Raw genomic sequence first — 22,471 nt, 5'->3', positions numbered from 1 at the left:
TCCCAATACAGTGGTACCTCGGGTTAAGTACTTACTTCGTTCTGGAGGTCCGATCTTAGCCTGAAACTGTTCTTAACCTGAAGCACCACTTTAGCTAATGGAGCCTCCCGCTGCTGCCACGCAATTTCTGTTCTCATCCTGAAGCAAAGTTCTTAACCTGAGATACTATTTCTGGGTTAGCGGAGTCTGTAACCTGAAGCATATTTAACCTGAAGCGTATGTAACCCAAGGTACCACTGTATAGTCCTTCTGTTCCCATAGAAGAGTTCCACAGGTCTTTCGGACCTACTCTAATTTGGTGAATGATTTGCCCAATTATCCATGAGCTTCATTGAGGAAAATGGAACCCAAGCCTTAAGAGACAGCTAATCAAGGCATTTGCTGAGCAGGAGCACCATCTCAGAGATGAGATTCGGAAATTAAAGAATTGGAGGGCAAAGAAACTGAACTAGATGGGAGAGAGCTTGCTTATCAGGGTTGCTTTATGAGCACTGAGCACAATGAAATGAAGTGTCCTAAAGGGTGGATTTGTGTTTGGGGGTAAAGACCCCCTACAAAGTTCACTGAATGAAAGGAGTGCTCACTGCCCATCACTGTGGATCAGCCAAATTCACTGGACTGCAGAGAAGATTGACCAAGAGACCCTCAAAGTGCGTGGTGCAAATTATAATTTGTTCCTGAACATGAGCCCTGAACAGCTGCTTTCTCCACCCCAGCCCAATATATTTCTTTTTGCCACAGCAGCAAAGTGATTCTAGTTCTGTCTCCGTCCTTCTCCCTGCTAAGTTCTACAAGGGCAACATTGAGAGGAAGCTGGTAGCTAGTGCCAACCCCCTGAACTGTTTGTAAGAAGGCAGGCAGATGGTGGCTGGTTGTGGGCAGACTGAGTTTGTTGGTACAATGTCCCATTTGCCCCAGTGGATTAGCCCCATTGAACCCCTTTGTTTCCTATGGGGTTCAGGAACAGTCAGAAAATAAGTCCTACTTTGCACTCTCTATTTGAAAGGCTGTTAGAGGATAGTCCTTTACTTGAAGGATCCCTCTGTTTGAGGTCTGGTCCAATAATGTTTAAAGACGAGGAACAACAAAAAGGGAGACCAGGGGGTTAGGCACTGCCCATCAACTGTGAACACCTGGGCAGCAGACTAAATAGGTACCCAGTCACAGTCTTTCCTGCTATGGTGAGATGCATGGAGCTGGATTCAGCTGACTAGTCTTGCCAATGCAAGGCCACACATTGACTTCTGCTAGTGCAATGTGGCTCCCCCCCCCAAAAAAAAATATCAGGAGAACCCCACATGCGGGGAGGAGAGGGCAGATTGTTCCATCAGGCAAGCAGAAAATGTTTGCACTGACAGAGCAGTCTCCTTAGCTCTAAGATGAATTCCTCCCATTATATATCTATTGAACTCTTACAGTAATTGTTTCTAAATTTCTATCAATGCATATAACTCACTACATCCAAGTTTATCTAATTCCATGTCCTTTTATTTTGGTGGTGTTTGTCGATATATATATATTTACTGGTAGTCACCCTGCACCACACAAGACTATAATAAAGTATGGAGACTGCAAGTGCTGTAAATTTAATACCTACAATGTTTTGTCTGGTTTCACATATTCTGGACCTGTGCAGAGCTGCTTCCAACTATTATGTGAGATTGGAAATGCAAAATGGGAAGCAGCCCTTAAAGGTGTGAGATTTCCGAGAGCGAAGGGTGTCTGGTCTGTAGCAAGAGAACTCTCGGAATCTCAGCTCTCAGAATTTCCACCACTGTGAAGAAGCCAGGCAGGGGAGGAAGGGAAGGCTATTTGTGTCCTTAACAAACTTGCACAGCCAAGTGGAAGTGACAGCATTCTCACCTACCTGGGCCATCCTCTGTCATGCAGAGTAATGTTCTTCCTGAAAGTAAGGCTCTTTAAGTCTCACTGAATCATGCCTGCAGTGTGCCCCTTTATGCTTGGATACACCAGACTCCATTTGTGCACTTCACGGAAGTGCCAACTAAACAGTCTCCTACCTTTCTAACTAAGGAGACCTTGGGGCTTGCTACTGTGTGTTCCTTGATGAGTAATGGAGATGAAATTCAAAGACGGCAATGTATTGGCTTTTGCAATTCCTCCAAGAGGTTCAAGGGTGTGTAAGTGGGGGCTCGTTCCTCTTTTCACCCTCACAACAACCCCGCAGGGTGGGTCAGGCTAAAAGATGGTGACACGGAGAGCTAGTTCAGACACTAGTTTAACAGCAGAGTCTCCTTAGTCATGTAAGGCCTGATTGCTACACCCAATGGACTCCTGTCTCACTCTCATGTTAACCTCCCTGAGCACCACCACCATCGGTCTGTGCAATGCAGGTGGGATTATAGGAAGATGAGGGAGAAGTTCTACCAGGTCCCCAAATTTTGAGCAATTGAACATGCTGGGGGTGCTACAAAGTATCAGTTTCACAGCTGGCAGTGGGGGAACTGGCAAAAAAACAAGAACACCTCCCCAAAACTAATGACTCAGGGGAGGTGTCAAAAGGCACCATGGGGCCCACGAGTGCTACGTTGGGGACCTCAGGGATATTCTCAGGCCAATAGTTGGTTTCAGCATGTGGGTCCTTTTCTTACTTTATCCCCCTTCCCCTTCTTATTAACCTCCAGTGGGGGTTGTGTTGGTCTTTGTGATAACAACTCTAAACTTACTAGAGGGGGGCTTAATTGATAGGCCATATAGCCAGTCCATTCCCAAACAACAACAACAACAACACAAATACAAATAATATCTCAAAAATTAATTCCTCTAAAACCACCTTTGGGGTAACAATGCTGACCTTCTTCCAGGCCAGTCAGTCAGTCAGTCCCTGCCCCAATAGGGATCCAGAAGGAGGGAAAAACAGAATGGGTGGTGGGTCAGTGGGTCAGTGTGAGGGTGTGGCTAAAGTATCGGAAGAGCTATAGTAACAATCAGGGCTTAATCCCTTTAACCTGGAAAAGGATGGCTAACCCTTCCATTCAGTGATGCAGCAAAATGACTAGGCCGCCCCACAGTATAATCATGAGGATGCAGTCATATCCTTCTAATTGTTTTAATTGTTAGGTGCAGAGTTGGAAAACAGGCCAGTGATACCTAATGGCAGCTATAACCCTTTGTTCTCTCCTACACAGCAATTTCTGTTTTCATACTGGGGATGACAAATGAAACTCACACATGCACATTTAGCATGATGTGTTCTATTATTATCCCGCCCCCTCCAAAGTAACTCACCTTCCCCTTTTCCTCCTTAGAGTAGACTCGCTTTTGCTCTTTTCTTACCTCCAGAAGCCCTCGTTTCGTTTCCCCGATACTTAGTTTGGGGGCTGATTTATATTTGTTGGGAAACACAATTGTGCCGACACACATACTGATGAATTCTGTTCGCTGTAAGGTTTTTTCTTTACTTAAAGGCTCAGCTAACCTCTTATGCCTTGTATCTAGGGATTGGTTCACTCCCTGTTTTGTACATTATACTGGCAGAGCTCCATTCTGAATAGGTGCTGACTCTATTGTGGCTCCCCAGCATTCTGCAGCCCCTGTGCCAGTGGAGATTCCTTGGGGTGAGCATTAAGGCTCAGGCCATCCTCATACTGATCTCATAGTTTTCTTATCACCTGTTCCCACCACAACTCACCAGGGGCCCTGCAGTGGTATTCGCATCAGTGTCAGGGCTCTATAGCATTGTGGGTTGGATCACTGGACTGATAAAGAGTGGACTGAAGGCTTGTTCACACGTCCCACTGAACACATCTACAAGGTGCCTCTACACAAGCACATGTGTTTGTGTGAAAGTGTGTATGCTTGTTGATCTGTACAGCTCACCTATTGCGCACATAGGTTGAATGTTACATGCAGGTTATTGCACGAGAGCAAGGCTCAACTGCTTGTGTACACAGCTGGTACACTTGTTGAATGCAGTGTGCGAACACCCTTGAGAAGTCCTGTACTAAATTGTATTATTACTGTGTGCTTCACCTGGAGCTAAGCCAAGGGTCTGTTCCTGCCAGCAAATGTCCCTTCTACAAAGCTAGACTGTTTCCTAGTTGGTGAAGGATTTGAAGGGTTTCACACCCCCCAGTGTAACAAAACAGACAAGCAAACACATCATTTTTAGTATCACTGCCTTCACTACCTGTGCTTACCAGTCAATAATGAGCCCAAATTAGCTGCCAGCTGGCAAGTTAGCTGCGAGCTGTCTACCAGTTGGCGGTATGCTAGAATGACTGCCTAGGGGCGATCATGTTAGGCACGGGCATTCAGAGAGCTTAGAGGTAGCACATGACTGCATTGTGCTTCTCCACAAGTAACTAGTTTGGACTTGTTGCCTTTGTATCACCTGTATTGGGTAGACATTTCTCAGTAGTTAAAGGCTGAAACAGCTCAGCTGTGTGTGATGAAGGAGTTTTCATGAAAACAAAATAGGGTGGGGTGGTTGGGAGTGCAGGATTCTAGACAGTAAAGAAAAGCCACAAGGTGGGATAGCACATTCACCTCCTGCATTGTCTAGTTCCTGTAGTTTACTGTATTATTAGCTTTGTGCTCATGTTTCTTTATTGCAACATAAGCATCCCCTAAAGGGATGCGGGTGGCACTGTGGGTTAAACAGCTTTACTAGGGTCAACAAGACCCAACCCATACTTGATGTGCCTTTCAACGCGTTCTCTTGCTCTCTCTCAAATGCTCAGGTTTCGGAGAGTGGCAGGAAAATTCTGCTTCCCATTCAAAACTTGCATCCAATATCACCGTGTATTCATGTCCCATCTTGATTTGTGTATTCTACTTCTGTTTTTTTTTTTTTAATACGGGAATTTGTATCTCAAAATTAATAGCAGGCATAGCAGTACATCACTTGAATATAGCAAGGGACATATTATGCAGTGCCTCAGTTTTTCCTGGGTCCCTTATTCCTGCTTTGTCCATCACAATTATTATTATTTAAATCAGAATGGGAAGCAATTACATATGCAAATGTAGTAATTTTGGAATGCAGAAATATCCACATTGTATTTAGCAATGTTTAAAGAAGGCCTGTTTAAATCTGTGCGCAACTCTGGAGTCATTTTAAAAAGTCACTAAATCTTCCCCTGCAACACCTTGCTAAATAGGGAAAAGAGCAACATTCACCGGGTTGCAACGTGAAAAGCTCACCGAGTTCCTTGAAACATTCTGTGCTGGGCCAACAATGAAACAATACATTAAGGAACACATGACCAAGGACAGTTTTTCCCCCAATGGCAGTGATTCTGGTATGGTCACAGCCCAAGTCAAAAGAAAGGAGATGACTGATGGTTTTGTTCGGTGGAGGAACATCTAGGTCAGCTAGCACTGGGATCTTGTTTTTTCCCTTTTTAACTACTATTTGTGTTTGCGTAGGAGTTGCCAAGGGCAGAGATCAGACAGTTTCCTGGGCGAGATTTGGAACACAATGGCTGACATAGGCGGCTCAATAGACATCTTTGCTTGCACCATAATGCTGGTTGGCTGAATTGGCGGGATGTGCCTTTCTAATGGATGTGGAGACCTGTATCCTTACCTGGAACCACCTTTTCCCACACTCAGCTAGAACCAGAGTGGGGCCAAAGACAATAAGTTCTGTGAAGCATTTGGCAAATTAAAAGCGTGAGATCAATGATTGCTGCTTGTAACAGTCTTTCTCGAGGCAGTTGGTGCCTGAAGGGGCCGTGTCTCTGCAAGGAATGGTGATGACTGTTGTTTGTATTGCCACAAAAGTGTGATTGTGCTTTCCCCCATTATTAGGGTAACAAAGCAGCCGTCCCTGCTGGTGCCACCGTCTGTTTGCTTGCTGATCAGCCTCCTTGTAGGAAACTGGGTTTTGGAACGACACTTGATAAGCTCCAGTCCGAAGAAAGGACAGAAGGGTCATAGCAGCCAGCAAGGCAAGCTCTCAGGTTACATTACCTTGGGAAGCCAGCCAGCTTGCTAAAAGTCCAAACAAAAACCAAAGCTGTAGGCAGGCACCAGGGTTAAAAAAAGAAGAAAGCTGAAGAAAGTCATTGGGTGCAACATGACAAGCTGTTGGTGCATTATTGCTAATTGTAGATTGAGATCTTGGTGTTATAGGTCTGTGCAAGGTTACTGGGATTGTTTTCTTATATGTGGGTGTTTGCACTTGAGTGGTCTAGGAGGGCAAAGGAAAGCTTTCTGGCTTTGTGGGAAATGCACAAAAACCTCCCTGCTGCCATGGCAGTGCTCCTTCAGAAACAACCACCCATTGATGAACACATGTAATGGGAATGGTAAACCTGTGGACTTAAGAGATGTTGTTGTTGGACTCCAGCTTCCATCAACCTCAGCCAGCACTGCCTATGGTCAGGGAGCTGTAGCCTAGCAACATCTCTAGAGGACCACTTGTTCCGCATCCCAGCCACAGAACCATCAGTAGCCCACTGCGAGTTCTTTGCAAAACATTTTGCAGATAAACTGAGTCACATCTGCCATGACTTGGATGTCACATTGAGCTCAGTGTCTGTATTGGTTGCCAGCTCTGCCACTGCTACTCAAGGTTGCTTGGATGAGCTTCCGTTGATTTCACTTGAAGAGGCAGATGAGGTACTGAGACATTTCTGGGACAGAAGCAGAACATGGGTTGTAGCCAACGCTGCTGATCTGCTCATACAACAGGATTTCCCCTTCCTTTTCTTCCTCCTGCATCCCTGACCCAGGCACAGTCAATATGTGCTCCAGAGAGTTCGGGGACCCTCTGGAGCAGAATTCTGGGGCATACAGACCAGGAGGAGGAGAGGAGGAAGAAGTTCTGTTTCATGAGCAGGCAGGGCTCAGCAGGCTCAGCACTGAATACAACCCTATGTCTCTTCAGTTATTGACTTTCCTGGCAGAAGGTGACCAGCTATGGAAGGCTGGCCAGTCTGAATGGCAGAAGAGTGAATACTGCTTTTAGGGTTGCTGTCTCAAATAAGGAAATGATTCATTTTCTGCTGGGAAGCGGGGGGAGGGGGAGCCCCAATAGACCTGGCTGACCTTGGATAACTGTAGGCCAGTCTTTAACCTTTACCTATTGTAAAACACTCTGGACAATTTTAATTAAAGGGTAGTGTATCCATAAGGTTCATAGTTTGAGGATGCTCTTAGATTCTCAGGTGGTGGCCATGAATCAGAGTGCCAGCTCTAGTTAGTTCACCATCTGCACCTCCTATGACTGAAATATAGAAACCTAGCTGCTATCATTCATGTCCTGGTGATGGTTGCTTTTATTTACTTACTGTTTTATGGATTTATTTGGATGCTTGTATTTTTAATGTTTGGGCAGCAGCAGCTTATTGTTATTATTATTTTGCTGAGAGGCGATTTAGCATTATTGTAAGCAAGCCATGTGTAAATATATGGGTGGAAAGAAATAGAAGCAAGGGTTGGAGGGGAGGGATTGCAAACTTCGTGAAAGAAAAGGCATTAAAGATTTGTGGGATGGGTATCTAAATGGGCAAAGCTAGTTGAACAGTTGCATGGCTGGATTCAAAGCCATCTTGCTCTTTGATTATAAAGGGGAAGTGGGGTGGGTTTGGAAGGTTGTGACCCAGAAATGAATGACTGAATCCAAAGCCCTGGAGCAGGAACAAACTTTTACCCCATTCTCCTTCATTGTCAGCAGCCACTTCCTCCAGTCTCCAGCACAGATGAAGACTTGCAATTACAGATAGCGCTTACCCTGAGCAAACAGGAGCATGAGAAGGTATCCCAAACCCAGGTGGTGAAAGGGCACTTTTAACTTTCCTCTTCTTGAATTCACGCCTCTTTAAGTGGGAAAGCTTTTGGCCTAAGCTTGGTAGCTCCTTCCTGAAACAATGCTGCTATCTCCAGAAGAGTCTAGAAATTCTGTACATCTTGTTCCATTTGCCACAGGCCTCAGAGTTGGTATTTCCAGAAAATATCCATGTGTAAAACAATGAGGTTTCAGGTCCTCACGGTTCTGAAAGAAATCCTGACTCGCATAGGGGATCGTTTCAGAGACTTGGGAACTCAAGACTGGGTATCTCTGGATAACTCTGATCAGTTGTGGAAATTTGTCGAAACCCAACATTTGAAAATCAGTCCAAGGATGGCAAAATTGCCTCTTTTCACATTGATAATGAAACAGCAAACATAATCCAAAGCATGTCTACTTGAAAATAAGCCCCATGGGGCTCAACGGGACTTATTTCCAAGTAAGTATATGTAAAATTGCAACTGGCCCTTGGACTCAAAACCTTCTCACTTTTCTTTTTAAGATGAAAGAATTCTAGACCCACCCTCCCCCAGTTCCTACCTCACCCCCAGCTATGTCCGCTTCTTTCTGCCTTCTGGGTCTTTTCTGGCTGGTATTTTTTTTAATATAACTTACATTGTTCTAAAAACTAACTGTTCCTAACAGAGAACAGTTTAACATGTGGTATAGAAGTATGGAAATGGAAAGGGCAGTTGCCACGCTTACCTAAATGATGGCCATGACCAGTATGAAATAATCTTTCATTTTTCTTGTATTCAGCTCATACCCCGTTGGCTGTTCATTTTGATTACAGGAAGTGAGGGCATGGCAAGGAGAAAACTCACTACTGCAGAGGGCATTGGAAGAAAGTCACCAGGGTGTGGAAGAAGAAGAAGAAGAAGAAAAGACCAAGAAAAGTCAGGTAGGAGGCGCCAGCTGCTTGGTTATATTGTGGTGGACATACATAAATACTTGTTTTGGTGTGTGCCATTTTGTATTCCACCTGTGCTAGCCCCATTGATCTCTCTGAAGTATCTACGGTGGCTTCTGCTTCAGATGGAATTGCAAATTGGTAATCCTGGGGCTGAAGTCCTTCCCACTCACTGCTGGTTACAGAGTGAGAATTTGTCCTGAGAGTTGCCCCTAAAATTAACAGTCAGACTGAAGAAAACTGGTCAGTTGCTCATACTCCATTTACAGTGGTACTTCAGGTTACAGACGCTTCAGGTTACAGATGCTTCAGGTTACAGATTCTGCTAACCCATAAATAGTACTTCAGGTTAAGAACTTTACCTCAGGATGAGAACAGAAATCTCGCGGTGGCAGCAGGAAGCCCCATTAGCTAAAGTGGTACCTCAGGTTAAGAACAGTTTCAGGTTAAGAACGGACCACCGGAACGAATTAAGTTCTTAATCCGAGGTACCACTGTATTCTGGAGCCAAGTCCACTGGTGGTTTTCATTCATCTATTTATTGCACATAGATCCTGCTACACTCAGAAGAGCTTACATGAGGTACCAATGCTTCTTCCATGCATTGGTGTTAGCTCTAACAATCCAACAGCATCAAGCAATTAAGAGACCATTCACACACTCATAGCCTGGAATCTTGTGTAGAATTTTACTTTCTAAAGCTCTTAAGGGAGGGAGAAATTGCAACACCATGCCTTGGGAGAGTAGAGGGAAGCCCTCTGCTTTTTTGATAGCTTCCAAACCTGTACAGTCTTGGTGCAGTTTGAAGCGCACATGTTCTTGGGATCTCTAGGTCCTAATACATTTTATCCCTTTGTATCTTTCCAGTCTTCTGTGCTGGAGCTGGCAGACATTTTTGGACCGGCACCGATCACTTCTACCCACACTTCAGCTGACCCATGGGATATTCCAGGTGGGGGCAACAATCGATCTGTTGAGGTTTGGAATCATGATGCAGCCTTCTCTCCTCCAGCTCTGTCCTTGTCTACTTCTTGGGAGCATAACAGTAAGGATCTTTGGAGCCTCTTTCTTCTTTCTCCATCCCATCCACCCACCTCTCCCATTCCACCCATGCTTTCAGCCAGCTTGGGCAAATGTTAACCCATTGTTTGCTATGGTTCTGCTTTGGGCTGCAGCGTTTAGTTGACTAATCCATTTGCTTAAATCAGGGATAGGGAACCTGTTGCCTTCCAGATGATGCTGTTGGACTCTTAACTCCCATCAGCCCCAAGCAGCATGGCAAATGGGAGATGGAGTCCATCATTCGGTGGGCAACAGATTCCCCAGCCTTGGCTTAAGTTTGTTATTATTATTATTATGGACGAAGAAGGTGCCCTGGTTACTGGAGGGGTAGGCAGATTTTTCTCTTTAAACATGTTAATTATTACTATAAGCAGGTGCCATCTTGGAAGAAGGGACTTTCTCTTCTGCCCCCACCTTGTGTCTCACACTTGGGATGTTCCTTCTACAATAGTCCCTTTTGGGTCATATATGTCCATCATCTAAACATGTTCCCCACTCTTCAAAACACGTTGATCTGCAGACTTGTGCACATTTAATCAATTACCGTATTTTTCGCTCTATAAAACACACCAGACCAGTTTTTGAAGGAGGAAAACAAGGAAAAAAATATTCTGAATCTCAGAAGGCAGAACAGCAAGAGGGATCGCTGTGCTGCGAAAGCAGCAATCCCACTTGCTGTTCTGGCTTCTGGGATAGCTGTGCAGCCTGCATTCGCTCCATAACACACACACACATTTCCCCTTACCTTTTAGGAGAGAAAAAGTGAGTCTTATAGAGCAAAAAATACGGTAATTCTCATGCAACTGATCAACTAAGATTTCTTAAACCAGGTAACATCTCTAATGCTGTACCCATTCATCTGCTTCTAGCTTCATCAATACTAGTTCTTTATTTATTTCATTTTCCCTGTCCACATTCGGTCTTCATTTTGTTTCCCTTGACACTCCTTTCTCCCCCTCCAGATACCAAGTCCACTGTGGAATCGACAGGAACATCCTGGGGCCCCACGGCAGACCCTTGGGTGCCCGTATCTTCAGGGGATGCTCTAAGTAAGACAGCATGTTCTACCAATCAAGCCTCTCCAGGGCCCTGGAACCTTCCTCATGCCTCTTCCTCCTCTGCTTCCTCTTCTGATCCATGGGGGGTCAAATCCCTGCCTTCGAGTGTCTCTTCTTCGGACCCCTGGGGAAAGTCCTCACCCCCCGCACTAGTTCCTGCAGGCGCTGCTTCTGCTGCTGACCCTTGGGGAGGCACTGTGGAGAAGTCTTCCACGTCTGGTAAGAGAAGTTCTTTTTCACTTGTAGTCCTCAATGCCACCTAATCTGTAGAATACAGTGGTGCCCCGCAAGACGAATGCCTCGCAAGACGAAAAACCCGCAAGACGAAAGGGTTTTTCGGGTTTTGCGACGCTTCGCTAGACGATTTTCCCTATGGGCTTGCATCGCAAGACGAAAGCCCATAGGGAAATCTCGGGGACCTTTTTTTAAATGCTGGCGGTGGGGAGCAAAGCCTTTTTCCCCCCTCCGGACTTCAGAAGAGGTCCAGGAAGGCCGGCGGGGGCGAAAGGCTTTGCTCCCCACCGCCAGCATTTTAAAAGCGGTCCGGGATAGCAGGGAAGCGCTTCCCGCTATCCCGGACGGCTTTTGAAGGCAGGCTGGGGGGGCAAAGACTTTTGCCCCCCCGCCCGCCTTGGGAAGAGGTCCTGGACCTCTTCCCAAGGCGGGCGGGGGGCAAAAGTCTTTGCCCCCCCTGCCTGCCTAACCGGGGGCTTTTAAATCGCCCCGGGACTGTCCGGGGCGATTTAAAAGCCCCCGGACGGCTTTTGAAGCCTCCCCCCGCCGCCCGGCATCGGGGCATCGTCCCGATGCAGGACGGCCGGGCAGGAACGCCTCCCCCCGCCGCCCGGCTTCGGGGCATCGTCCCGATGCCGGGCGACGGGGCGAGAAAGCCTCCCCCCGCTGCCCGGCATCGGAACCATGTCCCGATGCCGGGCGACGGGGCGGGAAAGCCTCCCCCCGCCGCCCGGCTTAGGGGCATCGTCCCGATGCCGGGCGGTGGGGCAGGAACGCCTCCCCCAGCCGCCCAGCTTCGGGGCATCGTCCCGATGCCGGGCGGTGGGGCAGGAACGCCTCCCCCAGCCGCCCGGCTTCGGGGCATCGTCCCGATGCCGGGCGGTGGGGCAGGAACGCCTCCCCCAGCCGCCCGGCTTCGGGCATCGTCCCGATGCCGGGCGGTGGGGCAGGAACGCCTCCCCCAGCCGCCCGGCTTCGGGGCATCGTCCCGATGCCGGGCGGTGGGGCAGGAACGCCTCCCCCCGCCGCCCGGCTTCGGGGCATCGTCCCGATGCCGGGCGGTGGGGCAGGAACGCCTCCCCCAGCCACCCGGCATCGGAACGATGTCCCGAAGCCGGGCGGCCGGGCGGGAAAGCCTCCCCCCGCCGCCCGGCTTCGGGGCATCGTCCCGATGCCGGGAAGTGGGGCAGGAACGCCTCCCCCCGCCGCCCGGCTTCGGGGCATTGTCCCGATGCCGGGCGGTGGGGCAGGAACGCCTCCCCCCGCCGCCCGGCTTCGGGGCATCGTCCCGATGCCGGGCGGTGGGGCAGGAACGCCTCCCCCCGCCGCCCGGCTTCGGGGCATCGTCCCGATGCCGGGCGGTGGGGCAGGAACGCCTCCCCCAGCCGCCCGGCATCGGAACGATGTCCCGAAGCCGGGCGGCCGGGCGGGAAAGCCTCCCCCCGCCGCCCGGCTTCGGGGCATCGTCCCGATGCCGGGAAGTGGGGCAGGAACGCCTCCCCCCGCCGCCCGGCTTCGGGGCATCGTCCCGATGCCGGGCGGTGGGGCAGGAACGCCTCCCCCAGCCGCCCGGCTTCCGGGCATCGTCCCGATGCCGGGCGGTGGGGCAGGAACGCCTCCCCCAGCCGCCCGGCTTCGGGGCATCGTCCCGATGCCGGGCGGTGGGGCAGGAACGCCTCCCCCAGCCGCCCGGCTTCGGGGCATCGTCCCGATGCCGGGCGGTGGGGCAGGAACGCCTCCCCCAGCCGCCCGGCTTCGGGGCATCGTCCCGATACCGGGCGGTGGGGCAGGAACGCCTCCCCCAGCCGCCCGGCATCGGAACGATGTCCCGAAGCCGGGCGGCCGGGCAAGAAAGCCTTTGTCCCCCCTGCCTGCCTTCCCAGGGGCTTTTAAATCGCCCCGGACAGCGGAGAAGTCCTCCGCTGTCCCGGGTGATTTTAAAATGCCGCCCGCCAGAAGAGGTCGGGGGAAGGCGTTTTCCATAGGAACGCATTAATTGATTTTCAATGCATTCCTATGGAAAACCGTGCATCGCAAGACGAAAAACTCGCAAGACGAAGAGACTTGCGGAACGAATTAATTTCGTCTTGCGAGGCACCACTGTAGTCCGGTTTCCCATTCCTTCCTTCAAAACTGCCAGCTGCAATTTCCCCAACTCTCTTGCTTTATGTGAGCCATGTCATGTGCTGTTTATCTACTCAGCTAGGGTGAGAAGCGGGACGCGGGTGGCACTGTGGGTTAAACCACAGAGCCTAGAACTTGCCGATCAGAAGGTTGGCGGTTCGAATCCCCGCGACAGGGTGAGCTCCCGTTGCTCGGTCCCTGCTCCTGCCAAGTGAGATGAGCGCCGCAACCCCAGAGATGGCCACAACTGGACCTAATGGTCAGGGGTGCCTTTACCTTTACCTAGGGTGAGAAGCAGATCTCTCCAGGTGAGTACCCAAGTGGCAAACCATAGGAGTCTAGAAGCACATGTAATAGAGATGGGACCAGCAGCTATCGTGCCAGGTTGTGCATGTGTATCTCTTTCATCTATTGACACGAGAGAGTTCCATGTGCAGCTTCACGTAGGGTCAGCAGCAGGACCACCTCTTCCCCGCTGCTGCTGATTGGCTCCCAGTTCCAAGCAACAAACTGGTGATGGAGGGAGGATAAGCACATTCCCGGCCACCACTTTTCGAGAGCTCCCAAAGGGAATGCCTGTGGGAACTCTTTCCCCTGTTCTTGGTTTTCATTGGGAAGGACAACGTTGGGGATTTATTGTTGGCCCTGCTTTCCCCGAACTCAGCAGTGGTGTTGAGATAGGGTGGACAGAGCCAGTCCTACTCACTCAAAAGGGGGTGGGCCCAACTCATTTAGCGCCCCCTCCCCTAAGCTTTCTTTCTATCTTCAACTCCTCCATAGGCAGTGCTGCTTTTGACTTGTTTGCAAAACTACCTGAACACATGGATCAGCCAGAACATGACAGTTCTGGGAAATCCAACAGCCCAGTAGGTAAGTGAAAGGGACAGGTCCTCCATATGCACTTTCAGGCATCATTTTGATACTATAATTGTGACGGCTGCCATCGAGGTAAATTTCACACATACTACTTTTCTTCTCCCACTTCTTTTGTTTAATAGTATGCATCCTGCTGGAAAATAAGTCCATGGCTTTGCCCTTGCTTACACCTATCATGTTTTGATGATTAGTTCTAGTCTTAAAGCTCCAGAGCAGCTTTCCCCAACCTGGTGCCCTCCAGATGTGTTGGGCTCCCATTCTCATAATCCCTGATTATTGGCCACAGGGCCTGGGGTTGATTGGAATTGTAGTCCAAAAAATCTGGATGGCACAAGGTTGGGGAAAGCTGCTCTAGAGTTTCCATTCTGGTCTGATTTCCCACATTGGCAGTGAGTAGGATTAGAGATGGCTAACATTAGGAGCTCCTAAAATGGATTTTTTAAAAAAATGTCCATGTTCAAAGGTTATATTAGAATGCATTACCCACAAAAGGTTTCTAGCAGCAATCCCAATTTGCAGTAGAGTTTGGGAGGGAGGGAAACACCTTAGAGAAGAAGCTTTAAAGTGGGACTCGAACGATGAGACAGCAACAAATGTGTGGTAAAGGAAGGCAGCGCTGAGCATTAGGACAATTATGTAAGCAATGCTTTATACTTTGAGCAATGACACATCCACAGCAGCAATGCTTATTGTTATGGGCAGCAGCCCTCCAGGGGCATTTAGGCACATATCTTTCCCTATTCTGGAAATTAAGTTCCTTTTAACTGGAGATTGAACTGGTAGGTTGTACACCTGCTAATGTAAGTCACACGCACCCCTCTCCTAAAGATGTACGGAAGTGCATCTTTGGAAATGGTGGAATCTTAAGTATAAAGGATTGTGGCAGAATGCAGCGTGAAATAGATTCCATGTCCAATGTGCTTGTTTTAGCCTTTTTCAAGCCCTAAATGGTTTCATCAATCTGGTGCCTCCCCCAGATGTTGTTGGACTACAACTCCTATTATCCCTGACCACTGGCTATGCTGGTTGGCTGGAGCTGATGAGAGTAGTAATCCATCTCAAGACCACTGACTTGTGGAAGGCTGACCTAGAAGACTCCTCCTCCTGCAGGAGCCTGATTGGCCCTTCTTAGGCCCTTCTCCAAATGTTATGATCATCAACTGGTGCCTCACCTTTGGGATACCTTCTCAAGAGAGATTTGCTTGGTGCCATTCTCTTTCTCTTTCTGATGTCAACTTAACACCTTTGTATTTGCCCAGTCCTTGTAGTTCTATTAGAATGCATAAGAGTCTTTGAGATGGAGTTTTATTGTTGCTCTGGTCCAACTAAGCAGGCATGCTAGCGGAAGCTAATGCAAGGTTTCCCACTAGGGCAATAAGGCTTCCCCATCTCCTCTCCTCACAACTCCCCCAAATCCATTCAGGAGGTTAAGGAGAACCTGTGCAGGGGGAGGAGAGGGATCAAATGCTTGCACTGACAGAATGATCAGACACACACGACTGAGTTATTCCATTTGCTTTCTGTTTTTGTGTTTCCACTGTAGTGATTTTTTTTTATTATATCTATCAAGCTATTGTTTTCATTCATTTCATATTTTTTATCATTAGCCACTCTGAGAACTTCATCTGAAGATGAGCCAATACAGTACATCTAAGAAAGGACTGAATAATTAATTGATTAAATGAGAACCCAGCAGGAAATGTGGGGCAAACCATGGAGTATCTCAGTGAAAAGGAACAGAAATAACACATCCTCCCTCTCTCTCTCTTATTGTTGGTAGATGTGGACCTGTTTGGTGACCTTATTCCAAGCACGAAAGAGAATGGAGTCAAGAATAAGGACGTTTTTGATATTGCAGGTTTAGGAGACTCTCTTCCTGATTCAAAGAAGGAGAAGAAAGATAGCAAAACGCCAGAGGCCTTTCTTGGCCCAAATGCCTCTTCTCTGGTTAATCTGGACTCCTTGGTCACAGCCCCTCAGAACCTGATGTCTCGTAATCCATTTCTGGCAGGTAGGCCTTATAGGCAGAATAGATCCATTAGTAATTCTGTCCCACAGTTTTGCCCAGAGTTTTGTAATGTGGCTGGCCCTACCATTAGGCCAACTGGGGTGGCAGCTGCCCCAGGCAGCAGATGGGAGGTAGTGTTCATGTGATGGACAGAACAGTGTGTGTCACATGGCTGCCCTACACTCCTGGAGCTAGCCTACTGACCTCAGGTGCAGTGGAAGATGCTTTCTTATTGCCAGTCTAATCAGTTTGGTCAGTGTTTATATGTGGAATGGGGGGGTCCATCTTACCATTTGCTTCAGGCAGCAACATGCCTTGTCTCAATCTTGTTTGGTGCCCACATTTGATTGCACTCAGCCTAGCACATTAGTTCCCCATTGTACAGTCCGCTCCCTAACGCCTGCCACACAGAGCTGCTATTCTTCCTCCCCTCCTCTTTTTACTGGGCCCATTTCTTCACTGAAACCAGTCCTTGTCAGAAATTTCAGACTTCTTCCATACTAGGCATGTTGATATTTGCCAGTTGCCGTGATTGGTGCTCAGGCCTTCTCTGCTTTTGACTCCAAAACTTGGAACTCAAAATATGTGGCAAAATGGGAACCCTCAGCAACACGTTTCCACACTTTCCTTATTTAACATTAGAGTGTTTGGGTCACATGGTTGTAGATTCTGCCATATTTGTGTGCATTTTTTAAAAAACAGGGGGAGTGGAGCTTCACTTCCTTGGCCTCTGACCTTTGGAATGTTGTGCTGATGGCTTCTCTCCCTCCCTCTCCTTCTTCCAGGTCTCAGCACACCTTCTCCCACCAACCCATTCAACGTCATGGACCAGCCCAAACCAACTCTCAACCAGATGCGGACCAGCTCCCCAGTGCCTACCATAGCTATGGGGATGACCATGAACTCCATGACCTACAGTGCTTCACTCCCTCTCCCACTCAGCAGCATCCCACCAGCGATGGCCCTCCCGGCCTCCATGAGTGCCTTCCCTCAGACTGGAGCAGGTCCTTTCCCAGAGCTACCTGGCAACTTGCCTCAACCTCTCCTACCACTGTCTGGCTCAGGTCCCCCGCCACTACCTTCTCAAGGCGGTATGAACCCTTTCCTCTGAGAAGACTCTTGTTGGTATCACGCAAACTGTTCTCTTGCTCCTTCCCCAGCTGCTATGGAAAACCTCCCATGCAAAATGGCTTTGTGGGCACATTAGTTTTGATGGGGGTGGGGGGGAAACGTCTCCCTGGAAACTCTTCTCTAGTTTCTGCCTAAGCCAAAGAGATTCATAAGCAAGAATCTCCTTGTTTGGTGGCCTACAGAAGAACCAATCGCTCCATCATGTTGAACATTGCCTGGAGTCTGCTGCCTCTGATGGAGAACTGGGACATCCCTGCCACTAGCTGGCCTTGTTTTGATGGGTACCCAGGAGATGGGAGATCTTTTAAGAAGGGCTTGAGTTTTCAAGGGTCTTCATTTTCCAGTGCTTTTATGTTGGTACACACAGAGGCTAGGACAAAATAAAAATTAACTCATGGAAGATTGTCCCTTCAGAGGGAAGGGAATCAAATTATTTCGTAACCTGCATGGAAAACACAAAAACGTTTTGCCAAGGCTTGCAGTGGCACTGTGTGCATGACAGTCTCACTTCTGGAAATCAGGATAGGTCAGCAAGTATAGCACTGTTATACATTAGAGGAGGAAATCCAATTTCTTTTTCCACAGTCACTTTCACTGGGTCCCTTAATGAAGGGCAGTCTCTTCCTCAGTTGCTCTTGTCCTCCAGTTACACTATGGGGGGGAGGGAATACATATATTCAGAAGTCTGCAACTAGAAAACCTTCCTGACTGTAAAAATAAACAGCAGCAGCAGCAAGACCAACTGTACACACATTCTTCTTTGTGCACCCTTCATTCTGCTTACAATTTTTGGAGCAAAGTTGATACGTTTTGAGACTGGTTATGGGAAGGAGGTGTAACAGCATCAAGAACAACAGTCTGACCACTGGAAGTCTGGCCCAACCTCTTCTGGCTTCTAATTCTTGAGTAGCAAATTTGCCCAAATTACTAGCCAGGCTAGAAACTTGCCTTGTAAAAAAAAAAGCTTCCGAACTTGGATGCTCAGGATTCTGAAGAAGCATTACACTTTGCACTAGGAGAGCACAATTCTCAGTCTCTTGTTTCTGCCCAGATGTTCCTTCATTCCAAATCCGATGTCTCTGCCACTTGCGTTTCTGCCTCCTTTGGTCCGAACGACGTTTTCCTTTGACCCCTCAGTAATCATTTGAGGAATCCAGTTTCTCCTTTGTTATCATCATGGACAACCTCTTAGTTATATGCTTGATCACAGACTTTTGTTGCTGTCCCCAGCGCCTACCTCTCAAGCCACAAACTCAAAAACATGGGATACCTGCGACTGAGGGGCACTCCAGAAAGTGCAGATTCCACAGTGGAAAAGGGTGTTTGAATGAACTTTGCGAAACTCACGAGGAAGTTCTGGACTGCTTTAATGGAGGCAAATGATGGAGGTCATTGTTTGAATATGATGTCTGGAATCCTGACTCCGTGATGATAAAACTTTATTATTGTGCTTGATGGCCTTGGAGCATTTCATTTTGGGGCTTAAACTTGCTTTAAAAACTCGAGAGAGAGAGAGATAAATGTATCAATAGGTGTGTTATCTTCAATTCAGCCAACTTCTCCTTCCAAGCTGGAATGGCAGAGACAAGAGTGTATGTACAGCATGAAGTTAAATCCCAGTTACCAACTGTGTCTTAATCTAGGATTTCAGCATGCCAATACAAGATTCATCTGCAGGACAAGATGTTTGTGGAGCACTGATCCAGCTAGAATAAGCTTGAGGTGGGATGTGAATAGGGGGCCAGGCATGGAGAGCATTGTGGTACAATCATTGAAGTTTTGTTGCCTATGCTTAAGCAATCACCATACCAATACAACTTTTCTGGCTATAATGGAACATAAAGAGGGGGGAGGGAAATAAGAAGTCAATAAAAAGTTCAAATATGCTTGAGGTTTCACACTTCATAATGGATTTCTTTTCTGTGTTAAATCACCTTCCTTCTCTTCAGGTTTGATCAAAGGGGTCTCAACTAAGGTTGCACACTTTTCAAAGGAAAAGAGTGGCTTGTGGGGAGGAGGTGTCCTGCTGTCTTTTAATAGCCCGACTATTTACTTCTTTTATGCCTGAACACTGCCTCTATTGGCAGCTGCTTCAGTTACATCTTTGTTTGAAAACTAGGGTTTCGTCTTTCCAGCTATACAGGCCACTCAATTCAGAGCCAGGCAAAAGCTCTTCGGTCTTAGTATAAATGGACAATTGCCATGACATGAAATCACCATTCAAATATGGTTATATGACAACAGTACAAAGACAATTCAGAGTGTCAGCAATGTCCCTTGCCCTCACTCTCAACAGGCAAACATTTTCCCACCTGCATGCAACTCCTTGTGAGCTTTGCTGACTATTCACTGTTGGAGAGAGCATGATAATGCAGTAGCTGGACCTCCAGGCTGTTTTTGAAATGCCTTGACGGTGCAAATGTCCTTATGCTAATTAATAACTAGAATCCATGGTGCACCATGTGATCAAAAACAGGAAGATTTTTGAGCTCCTTGAGCAGTCTTCTTTAGCAACCTGTGTTAACAAACAAGATTGTAGTCTAGTGGAGCCTTTGTTATTTGCTAACTGCAGGAAGTTGAGTCCTTTCCGAGCTGAAATGAATGAAAGCTGCTAACTCAAGTTCAAAACAAATCAGCATACCTCTTGTTTGCCATGTTAAGGCAACAAGCTAGACGTGTGCTGATTTGTTTTGAATTGCATTTGAGCGGCCTGGGTTTCTGCAGTCCATGCTAAAAAGAAGAATATTCAGCACTGGTCTATAGTTCCCCTTGAGATGAATGTAATGGAAAATTCACTGATGTTCTTGCTGGCAAATTAAAACCATTTACAGTCTTGCATGGCTGCATTCCCTGGGCATTTGTTTGTTGCTTGCCAGCACAGGTAATGAGAGGGCATCACCTAGATCTTCCCCTGGGCAACAATTAACATGCTCTGACACTCTTTGGTTTAAAAGCAATCTCAAAAACAGGATTCTCTTTAATGCCTGCTACAGTTATTTCATTTACATTGGGTCAGGAAGACACAGGTTGCTTCTATGCCAGGGCCCATTAGCGTGGCCTTCTATAATGCTTCATTAGGAAGTATTGGTTAGCAAAAGAACTCTGCAATGTTAATTAAAAGTTACCTACTTGTAGCTTCTGGTCATTTTATTGTTTGTTCAGGTTGCTGTAGGAGAATATTGGTGATGAAACACAAAACAAAATAAAACAGAGATTCTATTAATGGTAATGAAGGGATATCAGTAATCCTGCTGCTGTGCTTAACAAGATGCAATAACACAGGCAGAAGTTTCAAGCAAGCTGTTAATTACAAGCACAGGAGTCCAAAAAAGTCTCACTATAACTTTGGCTGTCCACACTGGACAGGTTTGCACTACAATGTCATTTTGATGCAAAATGCCCCTCACCCCAACCACCCATAATACCAGTTGCTGGGACTCACAGGTGTGGAGAGTGCTGCTCTGATCTTTCTCTTAACCTATTTTGGAAGGGCCCAAATACAGCGATTAAAATAAAATAATCTCTTAGCTCAGTCACAAGAGAAGTCCTTTCTGTTTGACTCCAGCTATTGAACTTTGTAATGTTTCCAAAGAAACTTGGTTTTTTAAAACCATTCATTTGCAATATTTAAATAATAGGTTTGACGAACCCATTACTCAGCATTGAAACGTCTACATGTGTCACTGTATGCCATGAGGTATGTATACTATGCTAGTAGAAAGGTATCTCATCTTTTCTAAGAGCATCATTATAGCAATGTAGTCTAGATTTGCATTGGAAATGGTTGCTGTAAAGTAAGCCGAGTGATAACCAGCAAGAAGGCAGGGATGGGAGCCTGTGGCACTTCAAATGTTGTTGGACTACAGCTCCCATCAACACCAGCCAGCATGGCCAATGGTCAGGGACAATAGACATTGTAGTCCAACATCTCGTGAGCCACAGGTTCCCCCCACCCCCTGCTCTAAGGGCAAGATAAACGTAATCAAAATGCAGAGAGTTGTTGGAAGGTTCATAAGGATATCACAAATCACTGCTGCAAGAGGCTTAGAAATGAAGGTTGAGAAAGGAATGGGGAATATCTTCTTGACTCTAGCTCCCTTCATCTCCATATCTTCTTGACTCTAGCTCCCTTCATCTCCAGCCAGCATGCTCAGTTGTCAGAGATGACGGGGAACAACATTTAGAGGGCCACAGATGGCCCACCTTAATACAAAGCAACAATAGTGATGTGGGACAGAGGAGGATCTGTTTTAGGCTATCTCTTGAGAAGTTAATGAATTATAACCCAATTATCAACGGGGTTTTGTGACTGGTTGCTATTCTGATTTTGTGAAAGCTTTTATCATAAATGATATCTGACAAGTACCATGCCCCTCCACAATTTGATAGTAGCTTCAATTCAATATAGTAGCTTGGAAAGTGCCATTTAAAACAAGCAAACAAACCTTTAGGTAGATGAGATTAGACCATTTCAGTTAGATTTGTTTCTGCCCAGACATAGGAAAAAACAGACTAAATTCCCAGTTTCAAATGGGCATGGGTGGGATTTAAATCTGATCATTAAGATGCTGACACACAAGTTTGCGGATAAGTATACTCACTGACTTGGCAGTTCCCCAGCCAATATGCTTCATGTCTTTTATATGCTGACACTATATAAAGCTCATATTCTGTGCCACCACTCTGAAACTTCAGAAAGGCCTGCAGAGATTGGCTCCATCAGAGCTGCTGTTTTCATTAATGTATCTAACTGAAAAATGCATAGGGCGTTAAGGAATTTGCTGCCCCAAGAAGCAGTGACGGCCACCAATTTAAAAGGGAAATAGACAATTTAATGAACATTTAGGCTATCAATGGCTATTAGCCATGATGTAGATAGGTACATGCTACCTTCAGTCAGGACCAGAGTCAACATGCCTCTGAATACCAGTCCCTGGGGAACAGTTGTGGGACAAGCCCCCCCCCATATTCTCTTTTTGGGCTTTCCAGGTGCATCGTCCTGGTTGGCCACTGTGGGAAAGAAGCTCAGCTAGATGGTCTGATCCAGCAGGCTTTTCTGAAGTGGCTTGCCTCCCTGCTTTTTCCAGCACCAAGCACCATTTTTATTTGGATGGGTAGAAGCGGTGAGGGTGCTGTCTTCCTCCCTTTTCTGGCCCCCAAGGGCATTTTAAGGCAGGGGGTTAGAAGCAGTGATGTGGATGTGGTCCCTACTTGCTTCATAGGCTGTTTTTTGCATTTTGATTTATACCGTATTGGCCCGAATATAAGCCATACCTGCAAATAAGCCGCACCTTTAAAACTCAAGGGAA

General features: G+C 47.2%; 1 protein-coding gene and 1 long non-coding RNA gene across 8 annotated transcripts in view; one reads left to right on the top strand and one right to left on the bottom strand.

Annotated features, from left to right (window-relative positions):
• The window catches only part of EPN3 (epsin 3), a gene marked incomplete at its 5' end in the record, with an annotated part of 25,030 nt that extends 5,982 nt beyond the window's left edge, over nt 1-19,048 (top strand). Inside the window, 7 exons of one of the 7 annotated variants that reach the window (XM_081899685.1) lie at nt 7,646-7,726; nt 8,553-8,660; nt 9,537-9,714; nt 10,694-11,008; nt 13,928-14,017; nt 15,804-16,034; nt 16,817-19,048. In XM_081899685.1, the coding sequence (XP_081755811.1) occupies nt 7,646-7,726; nt 8,553-8,660; nt 9,537-9,714; nt 10,694-11,008; nt 13,928-14,017; nt 15,804-16,034; nt 16,817-17,142 (1,329 nt within the window). In that variant the 3' untranslated portion in view covers nt 17,143-19,048. Of the gene's footprint in view, nt 1-7,642; nt 7,727-8,552; nt 8,661-9,536; nt 9,715-10,693; nt 11,009-13,927; nt 14,018-15,803; nt 16,035-16,816 lie in introns of all 7 variants that reach the window. The other 6 variants (XM_081899689.1, XM_081899686.1, XM_081899684.1 and 3 more) reach the window with 6 other exon arrangements.
• LOC309363635 lies at nt 18,513-22,471 on the bottom strand. Its single transcript, XR_014165496.1, has 2 exons — nt 21,764-22,471; nt 18,513-20,328 (listed from the first exon to the last, which is right to left on the bottom strand). It is a non-coding gene; the product is annotated as an uncharacterized lncRNA (long non-coding RNA).

This window comes from Podarcis melisellensis, assembly GCF_964234715.1.
Source record: "Podarcis melisellensis genome assembly, chromosome: 2".
In the NCBI taxonomy this organism is placed as follows: domain Eukaryota; kingdom Metazoa; phylum Chordata; class Lepidosauria; order Squamata; family Lacertidae; genus Podarcis; species Podarcis melisellensis.
The sequence above is the reverse complement of the archived record's forward strand: the minus strand, read 5'-3'. Positions and strand labels throughout refer to the sequence as shown.